This window comes from Solea senegalensis, unplaced genomic scaffold, assembly GCF_019176455.1.
Source record: "Solea senegalensis isolate Sse05_10M unplaced genomic scaffold, IFAPA_SoseM_1 scf7180000014146, whole genome shotgun sequence".
NCBI classification, from domain to species: Eukaryota; Metazoa; Chordata; class Actinopteri; order Pleuronectiformes; family Soleidae; genus Solea; species Solea senegalensis.
The window spans coordinates 36407-50927 of NW_025320975.1; the positions used below are offsets into that span (position 1 = coordinate 36407).

The 14521-nt window shown below is 42.5% G+C and overlaps 1 protein-coding gene across 1 annotated transcript in view; it reads left to right on the plus strand.

Annotated features, from left to right (window-relative positions):
- Positions 1 to 14521, plus strand: part of neurl1aa (neuralized E3 ubiquitin protein ligase 1Aa) — a 43416-nt gene that overhangs the window by 17082 nt on the left and 11813 nt on the right. Inside the window, exon 4 of the mRNA XM_044016088.1 lies at positions 10454 to 11182. Coding sequence (XP_043872023.1) covers positions 10454 to 11182 — 729 coding nt within the window. The remainder of the gene's footprint in view (positions 1 to 10453; positions 11183 to 14521) is intronic.

The window sequence follows — 14521 nt, forward strand, 5'->3', positions numbered from 1 at the left end:
CCGGGTTCTCCGGCTTCCTCCCACAGTCCAAAAACATGCAATGTGGGGATTAGGTAAATTGGACACTCTAAATTGACCGTAGGAGTGAGTGTGAGAGTGAATGGTTGTTTGTCTCTAGTTGTGTGTGGCCCTGCGATGGACTGGCGAACTGTCCAGGGTGTACCCCGCCTATCGCCCGATGTAGCTGAGATTGGCACAGCACCCCCCGCGACCCTCTGGTGGAGGATAAAGCGGTTAGATGATGACTGACTGACTGACCTCTGTCCTGTGTCACTTTCATCAAATGACCACAGGTGGACACATTCGGGGCAACCTCTCCATCTCTGTCAGTCTCAGCACAGGTTTTATTGTGTTTATTGTCCAACTCCTTTTTTATACTTGTTTTTTTTGAGTTCCTATGGTGTTTCCTGATGCTGGAATAACAGTCATATTACCAAAGGAATCTGGATGTAGAGTCGTTTTTGACCCTCTCCGTGATCTGTGTTGGCTTTTGGTAAATTGACTTACAATAATGCAACATTTTGTGTCTGTAATATTTCAAAAGGTCATATCATATCAAGTTAATTGTTTTTGTTAGTGTTTCAGAGCAGGCAAGTGTTCATGAACAATGCATTCTGTGAAGTCAGGTCCATTTTTTCTTTATATAACCCAACATCACAAACACAATTTGCCTTGAAGGTCTTTACAATCCGTGACACCCTCTGTTCTTAGTGTGAGGGAAGTCTCCACAAAAACCCTTGTTCAGAGGAAGATAGACGTGCAGTAGGTGTCACACATACAGACACAAGTTCAGCAGATCAACATATTATAATCTATAATAATATTAATAACAATTATCATCATCACTATTGCCTTTATCATGCAGGGCGTGATGCTTGTCCCAACGCCATCTGGGCTTGGTTTCAGCTCCTCAGAAAAGGACAGGGAAACTCACAGAAACATTTATGGCACGCTTACTACACACACACACACACACACACACAGCAGGACTCAACTTGACATCAGGATAACTGAGTAATAACTGAGTAATTGCTGCTTCTCTTGTGAAGCCACCCAGACTGTATGAGTCACAGTGGAGCTTTAATCAAGACCCTGTGTGACCTCCCTGAAGGGCAAGAGAATGGAGCCTGATTGTAGCACCTAGAGGCTTTTAAGATCCCTCAACCAGGCTGACTCCATCAGGAAACTGCATTTACTGTACACACTGCAGCGTCCTGAGAGGCTGCTTATACAGGTAATACCTGAGAGCTTTTAACCAGAGAATGAGTTTTCACAACAGGATTTGCTGTTACTCGAGATCAGTGTGTCTTAATCCTGGTCCTAGACACCCGCAGTAACCTGCATGTTTTAGATGTTTCCCTGCTCCTGCTGTCTTGAGGACAAGGATTGCGAGATAGCAGAGCAGCAGAAAACACTTCTTATTTTTGGCATCAAAATATTGATGTGCCAAACCGTTTGTCTTCATCAAAAAAGGTTTTGGAATGATCTGATCTTTATGTGCATACACTTCACTTGATAGACAAAGTCAACATTTTAATATCTATTAATAATAACTAATGACTATTACTGTCTCACCAATGACAGTGGGGCCATTTTTTTGTGCTAGTCCAGCCTTGATGACACCCTGACTGTTTATGTGGGCAAAAGATAATAAAATAGAGCATTATTATTGACTGGCATTGCTATGGTGATGTCACTCCCAGCATGTACTGTATGTAAAATCCGAGAAGCACTTGTTATTAAGTATGTGTGGATTCTTTTGTATGAAATAACTTCTGAAACACTTCTTCTGGCTGAATGCCATTTTACTCTCTCCACACTGAGGTCTGGCTCCACTGCTGGAATTCAACAAAAAATGAAGTCATTTGGAATGAGGAGAGAGAGAGAGATGGACGATGATTTGATTATTGCGAGCACTTGTCTGGCTCTGGTGTTTGATTTGGCAGAACTCAGCCTCTCACTTACTCGCAGCACTTAGAAAATTTTGATGCTTCACTCAGACCGTCCAGCAAAAATACACCGAGCAGAGAATCGGACTTTTCTCCACTTGTGGAGGAAATCTACTGTTTCTTGTGTTGTAAAGAGCTGAACCCGAATCAAGCCCAGCACATGTCGTAACCTCTGTGTTTCCTGGCTTGAGTTTTCTTCACATCATTTATGATGGCTGTTGCTTAAAGAGCTCCAAAAGCTAAGACCAACAAACCAAATTTGTATGATTTGGCATGAGGTGGAATCAGTTTTAAATGACCGTACCTTGGCTGGATACTCCAGTACACTCATTTCCTCTTCAAAGGCACAGATAAGAGATATTAGCTCAATAATTCCATTTCGAACCGTAAAGGCAGTTGAAATTGAACAGATTGTTTTAATGGGGGTAAACCAGAGGTAACATAGATTTATGTATAGTTTACTGTAGTGTGTGTGTTTTTCAGCTCACTTATGTTCATGTTTACATCCCATACTAAGTTTAGAAGCAGCACAGCATCTCATGGCTCAGACCCTCTCCTTAGACCCTTTTGCTTTAGCAGTGCTCCTTGTGGCATGGTCAGAAAATGTTTTTTTGTATTATTGGGTTGTTGTGTTTGCCGTGTGCTGTGATTATTCCAAACTTGTAGTTACTTGTAGTTTGACATTGGCCGTGTGAACGCCACTGCAGCTACAAGCAGCCTGAGACACAGATGCCAGTGAGGACACAAGAGAAAACACATTGTATTTAGTATTTATTTTTAGAACACACAACATTTATGCTGCTTTTTTAATTACTATTTTAAAACATGTAAATACGTCAAAGTTCCCTCGGCTCATTTTATGAACAAAAATTAAATAATTATTTTAGTCTATTTTGTGACTTCTGCACAATTATTATTAATATTATTATTACTATTATTATTAATAATAATAATAATAATAATAATAAATATGCATTATAAAATGAAACCTAACTTTGACACAACAACACATAACAAGATGATAAAAAGATGAAAAAAGCCTGAATATGTGACTTATAAACACATAGCCCAGGATGTCCATACAAGGAATTGCAACAAGGTTTAAAATTCATTTTTGGTGGGTTTTTTTTTTTTAAATATTTATTCCTTGTTTTTTTGTGGTCTATGCAATAACATTTTGACACTGTAATATTTTACATTTGATTGTAATATTTTTGTATAGCTGTCAATATCTTCTTTAATAACTGCTTTTATTTCATTGCTGTCCGTCTACCTTTCTCAACATTTTTACATGCTTTTGTTCACAATCATACGCCTAAAAACGACACGTTCTTTATGTATAATCTTGAGATTTATGCATAAGCTTCACTGTATATGTTACTGGGTCAGAGTAAATCATAATCAACACATAAAAAAACTGACTAACGAGTTTCCCCTGTAATTATGCAGTAAAAGCCAAAAAAACAGCAAACCACAGTGCAGCATCTGAACATTATCTGGGACAAAGGAAGTCACAGAGTGTTAGTTCTGTGTCAGGTGTCAAAATGGTTTTCTACTGAGTTTATTTACTTTCGTAAACTCAGACAGAAGTAATCTATTTGTTGGATTTGCAGGATGTCGCAGAGTTAGTGGCTAAAATGCTAATTATGATCCTAAATCTGCAAAAGTAAGCCATGATTCATGGATGTCACTTTGCTCTGCATTGGCAGAGAGTTCAGTGTTGGCTTCAGAAAGACGAAGACACCGTCTGGGCTTTCAGATGGTGGACAGCTTTTTTTTTTGTTATTATTGCTTATTTTTCCACACGGAATCTGCATTGTGGGAGCACTGAAACACAATTTTTTTGGAAAATTGGTCCCAGAGTGAGAGAATTTGACAACAGGTGAAACTGTTGCCCTGCAAGAAATGTGTTTTTATGAGGGGAAAGAAGGAAGCCCGAGGCCTGACTCGACCCCGCCTTATTTGCACAATTTTTCGGCCCGACCCGTTGAGAACTCTACTGTGTGTGTGTGGAGCATGTGCAGTTTGTCTTCAAAGCACAGTTGATCATCAAAGCCAGGTTATCATCAAAGCACAGTTTATCATCAAAGCGCAGTTTGTTTAACTGATCGTCAGGACTGGTACGCCTTGTCGGTTTACAACCTAACCATCTAACTAACAACTAACTGTCTCACTTACTAATCAGGACGTTGACGTCCGTGTGTTGTTCACAGACGTAACAAACCTAATCTTTTGAACGAATCTAATATGGCGGACAATAAGCCAGATCTAAAGAGCCTAAAGCAGAGGCGTTCAACTGCGCAACAGAACTTTACAACACGGATTAACCGCCTTAATGTCTACGCTGGCCATTTAGGTGAGGTCGATTTGTCAGAAGAGATGGCAAGATTGAGGGGCGTTTATGATAAACTCCTCGATGCCAGCAATGAATATATTGATGCACTGGGGCAGATAGACCCAACAGGCGACAGTGACGAGTCACTGGACGCCCAGGCGAGGAGAGACGGCAGTGAGCGACGGTTCCTTGAAACTGAGAACCCAGTCATGGAAATGCTGTGGTCCAAGTATGCAGCACCGGACATAGACGCTCTCGTAACACAGTTCAAGTCGTTTTTTGATCGAGCTGAGGCACTCGGTAGAGGTGAAGTCGTGCCGTGGGCGCAGCAAATGGCCGAAAATGGTACACTGGATCGAAAGCTCCATGAACTCAGAGACGCTGTGTATACTTGGAGAGACTACCGGCCGCACGGAAAGGACAAATGGATGCTCTTTTTATCATTGAAAGAGGACAAGGAGCAACTGATGGATGAGTGGACATGCAGACGGAGAAATGAGCACAGTGACAGAGGTGAGGAGGAAGATAATAACATCACTAGTGCTTCTCCACCTGATAACACCCAGTCCGTTGTTGTCACTCCACCCATTGTCGGGCAGGGAACTGTATGTGTGAGACACACACAGGGAGAGTGAGACACACACACAGGGAGAGAGACGCGCACACAGCGCCCCCGTTTTCCTTTTTTTCGTATTGGAGGGCGGTCTAGTGCGCATGCACCATTTATAACGAGAGTTTATGGTAAAGATGTTTGCCCCAAAGGAACCGAAAGTATGTTACCTGACCGGCGCACGCTGTAAAGGAGTGAGAGAACGTTTTTTAACTACATTTGAATGCAGATTACACACGTTAGTCACGGAACGTTTAATGTGTAGGCCTTTTACTTAAATGTTCCATGTTTTTATAAATCACATTAGATGATTCGGATTTCTTCTCCCTCTTCATGTGATGGACGGGGCCGCCACTGGTGCCAATGACCTACAGTAAGGGACAGGGCTTTTGTGACTTAGCAGGCATTTTGCCTGGCTCTTTGTTCTCACCATGTGTCACCCTGGGAGCTTGCTGCTCTTTCCTGAAGCCATGTGTTCAAAGCTGCCCAACCCGATCAGAGACAGGGGATTGGTTTGGTGCCAGGGAATAAAAAACATCCCAAACATCCAGCACAAAGACCCTCTGACTCCATCTCTCTCTCTCTCTCATCTATGATCCCTCTCACACAAACTCATCCTCACTCACTTGACCGGACAGTCTTCGTCTCTTTATTCCGGGGTCAGTCATTGAGCTGTATTTCACGTCTTCCTCCCTCAAAGACTCTGTGTTGTCTCCCTAATTCTCTGATTTATCCATCTCTCCCTTCTTCCTCCCTAGCTGACCCCAGCTGACCGGTTCCCTTTATCTTCTGTACATCTGCTTCACATGTCCTCTTATCTCACTCTCTGCTCCCCTCTCGTCTTTTCTCCTCTTCCTCTTATCTATCCTTTCAAATCTCACAAGAGCTCCATTTCCTTTTTCTCTTCCAATACTTGAAGCCCTCTCTTCACCTTTGCTGACTTTAGATGAAACCCTCCCAGAGAGTATGGATAAAGATAAGCCCTGTGAGATTGAATGTGTATGTGTGTGTGTGAGAGAGAGAGAGTAAATCTTACACCTCTACGTACCCCCCCTTCTCCAATGCCGGCTCAAACCCCAGGCACGGCCCATCTGCTCAGGCTAGGAAAGCCACTAAGTCGGCCTCCTCTTCCATCCACCTCCCCATGCACAGCATTAGCTAACCTGCTTTGCAGCTATTCCCTAATGAAAAACATTATGGTGTGAAACAAAGCCTGCATGGACCGTCACCTGCTCCACTCGTCTGTGTGTTTATTCTGGAAAAATGGTAAAAGGAGGAGCTGAGTACAAATGTACATGCCAAATAAATGTCACACTGGGCGCTCCCTGTGCACGAATGAATGGTCCAACCCGACAGTTGCTGCATTCAATTTGAAATGTAAGCACAATTAAGATTCATGTGATGAAACCCACTCCTCAACCTGTCCAGACAAACAATGTCAGCAGATGCATCGTTCTCTCTCTCCGACGCACAGGGTTTCTTTTAAGAACTCCTACACTGACTTCTATTCATTTGGACAGCAGAAACAAAGCGTTGTCCTTAACCATAACCAGTTAATGCCTAACCCTAACCTTGACCTTACCACAATTCAAATCTTAGCCCTAGACTTAACCAGTTCTTTTAGAAATGCCTCATGAGGGCCAGGTTTTTCCCATGAGTACTTCTGGTCAAATACACACACACACACACAAACAGTTTAATGCTCTGGCCTCGTCCAATGGAAAAGAGCATGTGTATTGTGGGTTTGAAAGGGACCAATAGGACAAAGGGACTGTATTAGCTCAAAACGCAGGTGCACCATGATTAGCAGGCAGCAGCTGCTGAGGTCACAAACGGACACACACACACACACACAGATACGTTTTTCTCATGCAGGGTGGATGATCAACTGTTCTTTCATTCCTCTTTCAAGCTAACAACAAGCATTAGGAGCGCGTACAGTACGGTGGTTCTCACCAGCCTTTAAAGAAGGCGCAAAATGCCAGAGTGCGTTTGAAATGAATAAATGAAGCATAAACCCTTAGATTTGACCATGTTGTCTGTGTCTGCGTTTGAGTTAAAGTCATAGTGACAGAGAAAGAGAGAGAAAGAGAGGGAGAGCAAACTGATGTGCAGCTCTTTGGAAGCCTCTGCTGACTCCCTTCAACATAAATCCAACATTGTCACAGACTGTCGTGCCTGTCATTCCTGGCGTCACCTCTCCTTTTCTGTTCTCTCTCCGTCCATTGTTATTACCCTGGGACATGTCTTCATCCTCTGTGCAGCTCAGCTCCCCCTGCCCTATGGCCTTGCAGTGAAGTCTGTCACAATGTAATCCAATTTTGGATCAAGTGATGAGCAGCAGAGAGCTGTCCCACTCTGGAACACACACACACACACACAGTCTGGTTTCCATGAATTCAGAGGGCATTACATTGGCTGACATTCATTTCCTGGAGACTTACTCTATCCTTAACCATAACTACTACTGGCCTAACCTTAACCTTAACCAGAGGCGATTGCTCTAAGACAGCAAGGAAAACTCTGCTTCCTCTAAAGCAGGGGTGTCAAACATACGGCCCGGGGGCCAGAACCGGCCCGCCAGAGGGTCCAATCCGGCCCACAGGATGAATTTTGTTAAAATTTCACACTACAATTACAATCTAAACGTAATGTCAAATGCAATATTTTTCACTTCCAGATACCTTTGACTAAATGTTTGTGCCTTTATAGATCCAGTGTGATGTGTAAATAGTACATTTTGGCATGATATTGAAATTGCACTTATATTTCTCAAGAAATGTCATGTTTTGTAAAATTGAAGTTCTTGTTGGTCATAGGTTATTATGCTATTATTTGACTGGTCCGGCCCACTTAAGATCAAATTGTGCTGTATGTGGCCCCTGGACAAAAATGAGTTTGACACCCCTGCTCTAAAGTGTCATAAAATAAATGAAATCAGTGATGTACTCTTGTCTTTACATGTCATTATTAAAAGTGATCAACTATATGACTAGTTTGTTCAGAATCAGCTGTTTATCACAGTCTGACACCATTTTCTTCTTGAGGTTTAGACTTGGGCTTGAGTAATAGACTGGTGTTAAAAATGGCTCCGACTCCAGTTGTGTATTGATACGAGTAGGTGGGTTAGATTCATATTTTCTACCAAAATAATCAATATGATGATCGATTATTACGTCTTTACTAAAATGTATTTGAAGAGGAGAGTAACCTTATATTTAATAGTCCACATTAAAAAGGACTATCAGTAATGTTCTTCTACCGGTTCTGTTTTTGTTGTTTTTGTTGACATGTAACTTCGTCTACAGCTCATTTAGGAATCACTTGGTATTTAGTTTTCCAAAATATTCAATATTTTCCAAATTCTTGAACTTTTCCGACTGATTTTTTTCCCCACAGGAATAAATACATTTTTTTTTAAACATTTTCATACATCTTTCAACTCCTTATACTCATTCATACTTTCACGTAGAAACACCATTCACAATTCCAAATATTCACAAACGTTATTCAACTTTTCAATGCAAACGCCATGATGACCCTTGTTTGTTGTCTGGTTGCAGAGGCAAGAGTGCTAACCTCCACTACTTTCTCTTCACTCCATTTCTTTTCATTTTTCATCGCCCCATGATGCCTACAGATGCTGCATCAGTTCAGTTTGTCTTTGTAGGTGGCCTACACGTCTCAACAAATCTCTCACATACATCATTTCCTGAAATACTGTACAGTCACCTTCTTCAAGGAACATGCTTGATAATAACTATATACTGTATTTTTATAATTATATAAGGCCTCCAATATGATCTCGGGCTGCTGTGCATCAGTGGTTGAGTGGGTCGTCTTCCAACGCGAAGGTTAAGGGTTTGTTGTTGGCGTGCACCGTATGAATGGGTTATTGTGACATACATTCCTATTTCAGGCTTCAGAACGTCTGCTCTCTTTAGAGCTGTCATGTATCTGTCCACCTGTGGCTCGTGTCTCTGTCAGTTGTGGGACTAGAGCATCATAAGAGGCTTGGCTGGTCTGTTGTCACTGGTGCAGTTTGCAGGGAGGGGGACTGTCCCACAGCTATGGTAATTGAAGCTAAGAGGTTTATCTGGACTAAGGCTCTTAGGTCGTGGTCTGATAGAGGGGCAGAGAGCTGACCAGGATGTGGAGAGCCTCTCCAGAGATGGTCAGTGACTGGTCTTTCATCCCCCGTGTCCCCCAAACCCACTCCCTACACTCCTACACCTCCATCATTGTTGTTTCCCCTAATATCGTTTTGCGTAATTAAAATGAAAATGTAGTTATGTGGCCTCTTGTTTACAGCACATTTGTTTTACTGACTTTTACCTATGTTAAAAAAAAACCTGTGTATACCTGCTTAATCTGTCGAAACAGTATCTCTCTTTCTAACAACACCCGGCTAATTTTAGCCCACACACAGCCGAGGTGGACACACATTCAGAGATTTTATTTTGAGCAGCAGTGTTAGGGAGTAGGATGAGCTGTAAACAAACTGAAGGCAACACAGACTTCAGTCTCCAGGCTGAAATGGTTTTCTAACAGTAAAATAGAGTGGCATAGGCTGAGTACTTGTTAAGAGGCTAAAATCTGTGTTTCCTTGTGTCTCACTGGCAGCCTGTCATCAGTTAGAATTAGGGTTGTGCGATATGGGCAAAACAATAATATCTTGGTTAGAGCTGCGACTAGCGATTGTTTTCATAATCGATTCATCTGTTGATTATTTTCGTTTGGTCCATATCCATAAATCAGAAAACTGTAAAAAATGTTGATCGGTGTTCATCAAACCTGGAAATGATGATGTTCTCAAATGTCTTGTTTTGTCCACAAACCAAATTGATTCACTTTTAATGATTTCTTTGTTATCCAGAGCAAAAAAAATAAGAAAATACTCCCATTTAAGAAGCTTAAACAATCGGAAATCTTGGTTTAATCGTGAAAAAAGCTTTGAACTGATAAATCAATTCGATTAATTGTTTTAGCTCTAAAGATAAAGATATTTAGTCAATACCATTTTATGACTCATTAATTGCTGCTGACAGATCAATGATGATGATTTTAGGAAAACAACCCTTATTTTCTTTAAACTTTAACTTTAAAAGAGTATAGACTTTTGATTGAAACATTGAACTCTGGGTAAACATTCAAATGCTCTACTTAACGATAACTTGCAGCATACAAGAAGAGCAAATAATAAAACAATTCAAAAACTAACTTGCAGGCGCTGTGTGATGCCTCTTGGATATGTGAACGAGCCTCTCCACTTGCTCGGCGTGCTCATGAACAGCCAGAGGCATGATGGGAGTAACACAGTCACAGCTGCTGTCGTTAAGAGCATTTAATACAAATGTTTTGATTCGTGGTATTTTTACAATGTCATATTTAGTATGTCGTGTATTTGGAATGGATGTTCACAAGTAGGATTCAGCTGAATGTAAACTTTTCACCGCAGGCTTTATGCAAATTGTCTATCAAAGCAAATCAGAGTGCGTCTGCCACTGACTGCTGTCCTCTCTCCTAAATCCCATGTCCTCTGCTCTCCTTCCTCCCCAGGCAGTGAGATTGTTCCGCCTGACTGCCTGCGTCCACGCTCCTTCACCACGGTGCGCTCCTCCTCTCTGCGACGCGAAGCGGATGACTCCCGCCTGTCCATCAGCCTGTGTGACCTCAACCTGCAGCAGGAAGACAGAGGCAACGCTCACAATCACGCCCACCGCCACACACTCCACCTGGCCTCCGCCTCCTCCTCCTCCACTTGCCCTATTCCCCAGAACTCTCTCAATACCCACCAGTCATCTCTGCTGCCCTCTGCCCTAGAGAGTGACCTCCACTTCCACCAGCTGCGCGGTGCTCACATCAAGACGCTGAATGAGCAGACGGTGGCGCGCTCTGAACACGCACGCGACGAGCGCACGCTGGTCTTCACCAACCGGCCCCTGCGCACCGGAGAGACTGTCTTCATCAATGTCACTAAATCCAGCCCGGCGCGTGCAGGCTCCTTGTCCTACGGCGTGACGTCCTGTGATCCGGCGGTGCTGCATCCCAGCGATTTGCCATACAATCCGGAAGCTTTGGTGGACAGGAAGGAGTTCTGGGCCGTGTGTAGGGTGCCCACTCCTCTACAAAGCAATGACATTCTGGGCTTCTTGGTGAACCAGGAAGGGGAGGTCATTCTCAGTCACAATGGCACTAATGTGGGCATGCAGGTGTGTGTGGACAACTCCCGCCCACTCTGGATGTTCTTTGGTCTTCACGGGGCTGTGTCTCAGCTGAGGATTCTGGGTAAGCCAATAACTCCCATTACATCTTTGGGCATAGTTTACTGAAAGAGGTCTTGAATGACGCTTCCGTGCATTTGGGGACATACAAAGGTCACAATAGGCCACTGGATTTAAGTTTTTGAGTGAGATCAGGGGCCTCATGTATAAAGTACGTACACAAAGAAAATCTCAGATTTATAAAACTGTGCGTACGCCAAGTCCTGCGCACATTTTCTTTATACATCGAATTCATCAAAACAGTCGTTGGTTGCAGCCCTAGTCATGAATAATGCTTAAGCGGCAAGAGAGAGTCAGTTGTTACTGTGTGTGTCACAACAGATGCTCAGAGAAAGGAAGTGTTAATGCACATAAATCAGTAGATGCAGCAGGGAGGACACGGTGTCTCTGCAGGATGGACACTGAGCCGGGACACCTGTGGTTTGTTTACCCTTTTTTAAAACGACGATAATGACAGAAGCGGGGAAAGCTGTGTGTGTCAGGCCTGCATCTGCACTTGTACATTTATTGTGTTGACACAAGGTGGTGGTGGCTGTGGAGGGGCTCCTGAGGCGAGGCGAGGGGTGGTGGGAGTTACGGTTCATGTTTTTGTGTACGTGGTGGACACAAGCCTGAGACATAGAGGCTCACTGTTAGCAGAAGAGTTGTTGATCCACTGCTGCCTCCATCAATAGTTTGAGGGGCTCCATATGAATTTATTTATTTATTTTTTCATCATATCATTGTTTTATCCACATGGAAATGGCATATATTTGAAAAATGCCACCCCTGCCCAGTGTCACCTCTCTTGTGCTTGCATTCGTGGTCTCTTATCTTCGTCGTTGTCGTCTTCATCTTCTTGTTTCTCGAGGTTGTCTGGTATGTTGGCTTTGCGATAACTTTTATTTTCTTTCCTTAGTCACCCTGGCTTTCTTCATTCTGTCTCTGAATGTATACATTGCAATGTATACTTATTTGAATAAGGCTTTATTTTAAAAAAAAATCTAATAAAATAAATTCCTGAAACGGTGATGTGTTTACGAAAAAAAGGAAAAAGGTTGTTTGTGATTTGTTGTGTTTCCATGGGGATCTAAATGTGTTATTTTGGGACGCTCAGTGACACAAACTTGGAAATGAGGCAGCAGTAGACCAGCAGCTGAGCAGGCAACGTGTTTCTAAGATATCATAGACATAAGCAGGTGCAGATTTTAGTCAGCAAGCCTTTTGTTAAGTGGCTGAAATTAGTTTTTCCTGCCGAAAGCCATGTTTTGTCTCCTGGTGTTGGTGGTGCACCCAAGGCACACACAACAAAGTCAGCAGCGATTAGTATGTGAGTATCTCATAACCACTAGCCTTCAAAAAATCAGAAAATGGCACTTCAAGCGTGTGAATTGCAGGAGAACGCTCTTTAAATGGCTTTGTTCCTGAATGTCATTCTGCACAGTATTAACTCCCACAACTGTCAAAGAAAACATGCAAAGTCCTGTTGAAAGGAAGAAGCCACAAAATTGCTCTTGCGCAAACGAGACGTCAAACTATTGCATTTAAAAAAACAGGTTTGTCACTGACGTGTGAAGAAAGCTCTGCAGCGAAAAATTGTCAGTAAAAGACATCTTTTGTTAATGCTGCAGTTAAGATGTGCAGAACAGTCACAACAGTGGCAGCAGCCTGTTCTTGGATGTCTCAAGTGTTTGTCTGTGGAGGAAGAATCTTCTAAAAATACATCCTGCTTTTTGTCAGTGATAGCAGCGGAAAAAGGAAGCTGAGGTTAAAAGAGGCTAAAAGAGGGGAACAGCATCAGCTGGGACTCCACACGCGAGAACACACGGACTGACATGTTACGTTCATTTATCAATATAATCCTCTCTGTATGTTGCACTTTGGGTTTACCATAGGCACTTAACATACAAACTGTATATTGTGTGTTTCCGTGGATGGTGCGATGAGCAGATATACGGGATGTGTTTCTTTACTGTGAGATCATAGACCACCTAGTTTCCCTGTGTACACTTCTAACAGTCATTTACTGAAACCAGAGAGAGCCTTGGCAGCACAACAAAACAGGAATAGCAGAACAATGAAAGCAGGTCAGAGGCTCATCTCCTTATCGGAGCAGATCTTTGAATTCCCACTGAAGTGTGAATCATCTTTACATTCCAGCTGCTTCCAATTAGGAAGCAACTCTTATCACATGGTTGCAGCTCTTGATCTATTACTTTGCGTTGACTGGGGAGAAACTGGACTCAGTTTGATCCTCACCTTCTACATGGAGTGAGTGATGTTGCACTTGACGCTAATATAAAGCAATCATTACAGAGACCTCACGTCAAACCAGGCATGAAGTAGTACTCGACAATATATGGATGTTACAGTATATCTGTATTGTGACATGAGGCAGGATATGGTCTTAGGATATCGTCATATTGTGAAATCTCTGCTGACTTTTCCTGGTTTTACAGGGCATCAACAAAATGATATATATACAGTATGTATTAAAAAAAGTCCAAATTTGGCCATATTTGCAGGCAATTTTACTGCTTCTATCACGTGTAAATATCCTCATTTAACATTAAAAAGCCAAAGGAAGAAATAAACCAGGTGTTATCTGAAATGAAAGGTAATAACAGCTTACATGTGGGAGGTTAAAAGTCACATATATTTGCATATTGTAAGCCAGGGGTGGAAAATAGTTGGGGTGGAAACTGCTTGACCCACAGCCAGAACACCCCCCATGCAGTATATGGATGGTTTATTCTGGTAAGATGTTTCATCTTGAGACATTTTACCAATGCGGATGAACTCATAGACTGCTGTCCAATCATATCTTTAATGTGGCTAAATCCAAACGCATAAATAGATGAGCTGATAGAGATATTGACAGATATTGAGGAGACCCTGTGTCTCGTGGTGAGGAAATAGGACACCCGTCCAGTGACCTACTTCACATGTATTATAGATTCTATTAAAATGTCAGAGCTGATGTCTTACCCCCCACATCCTCATACACTGCAGCTGCCACACTCCTCTTCTCCTCTTCTGCCATCTCAGCTGCTCTCCTCTCCTCTCCTCGAGGAGTTATACTGTATACAGTTCAGGGCTTCATCTAAGCCTGTGGCCTATGATGTCGTAGTCTTACTGTGAGAGTTAAAGGCATACAGTCCTTTGTTGTCCCTGGTAAAGACGCAGAACTCCACTCTCCTTTGGGTTTTCTGGCAGATCTACTTTATGAAGTGCCACTTCAGAGAAAGACAGAAATACAATAACAACAATAATCAAACTGAAACATGTAATAAACGGTCCCGGTTTGTTTTGAAGCGTGGTCGTATGAGATAGTGACACACGGTCAGCAGCGTCCTCACCTGAA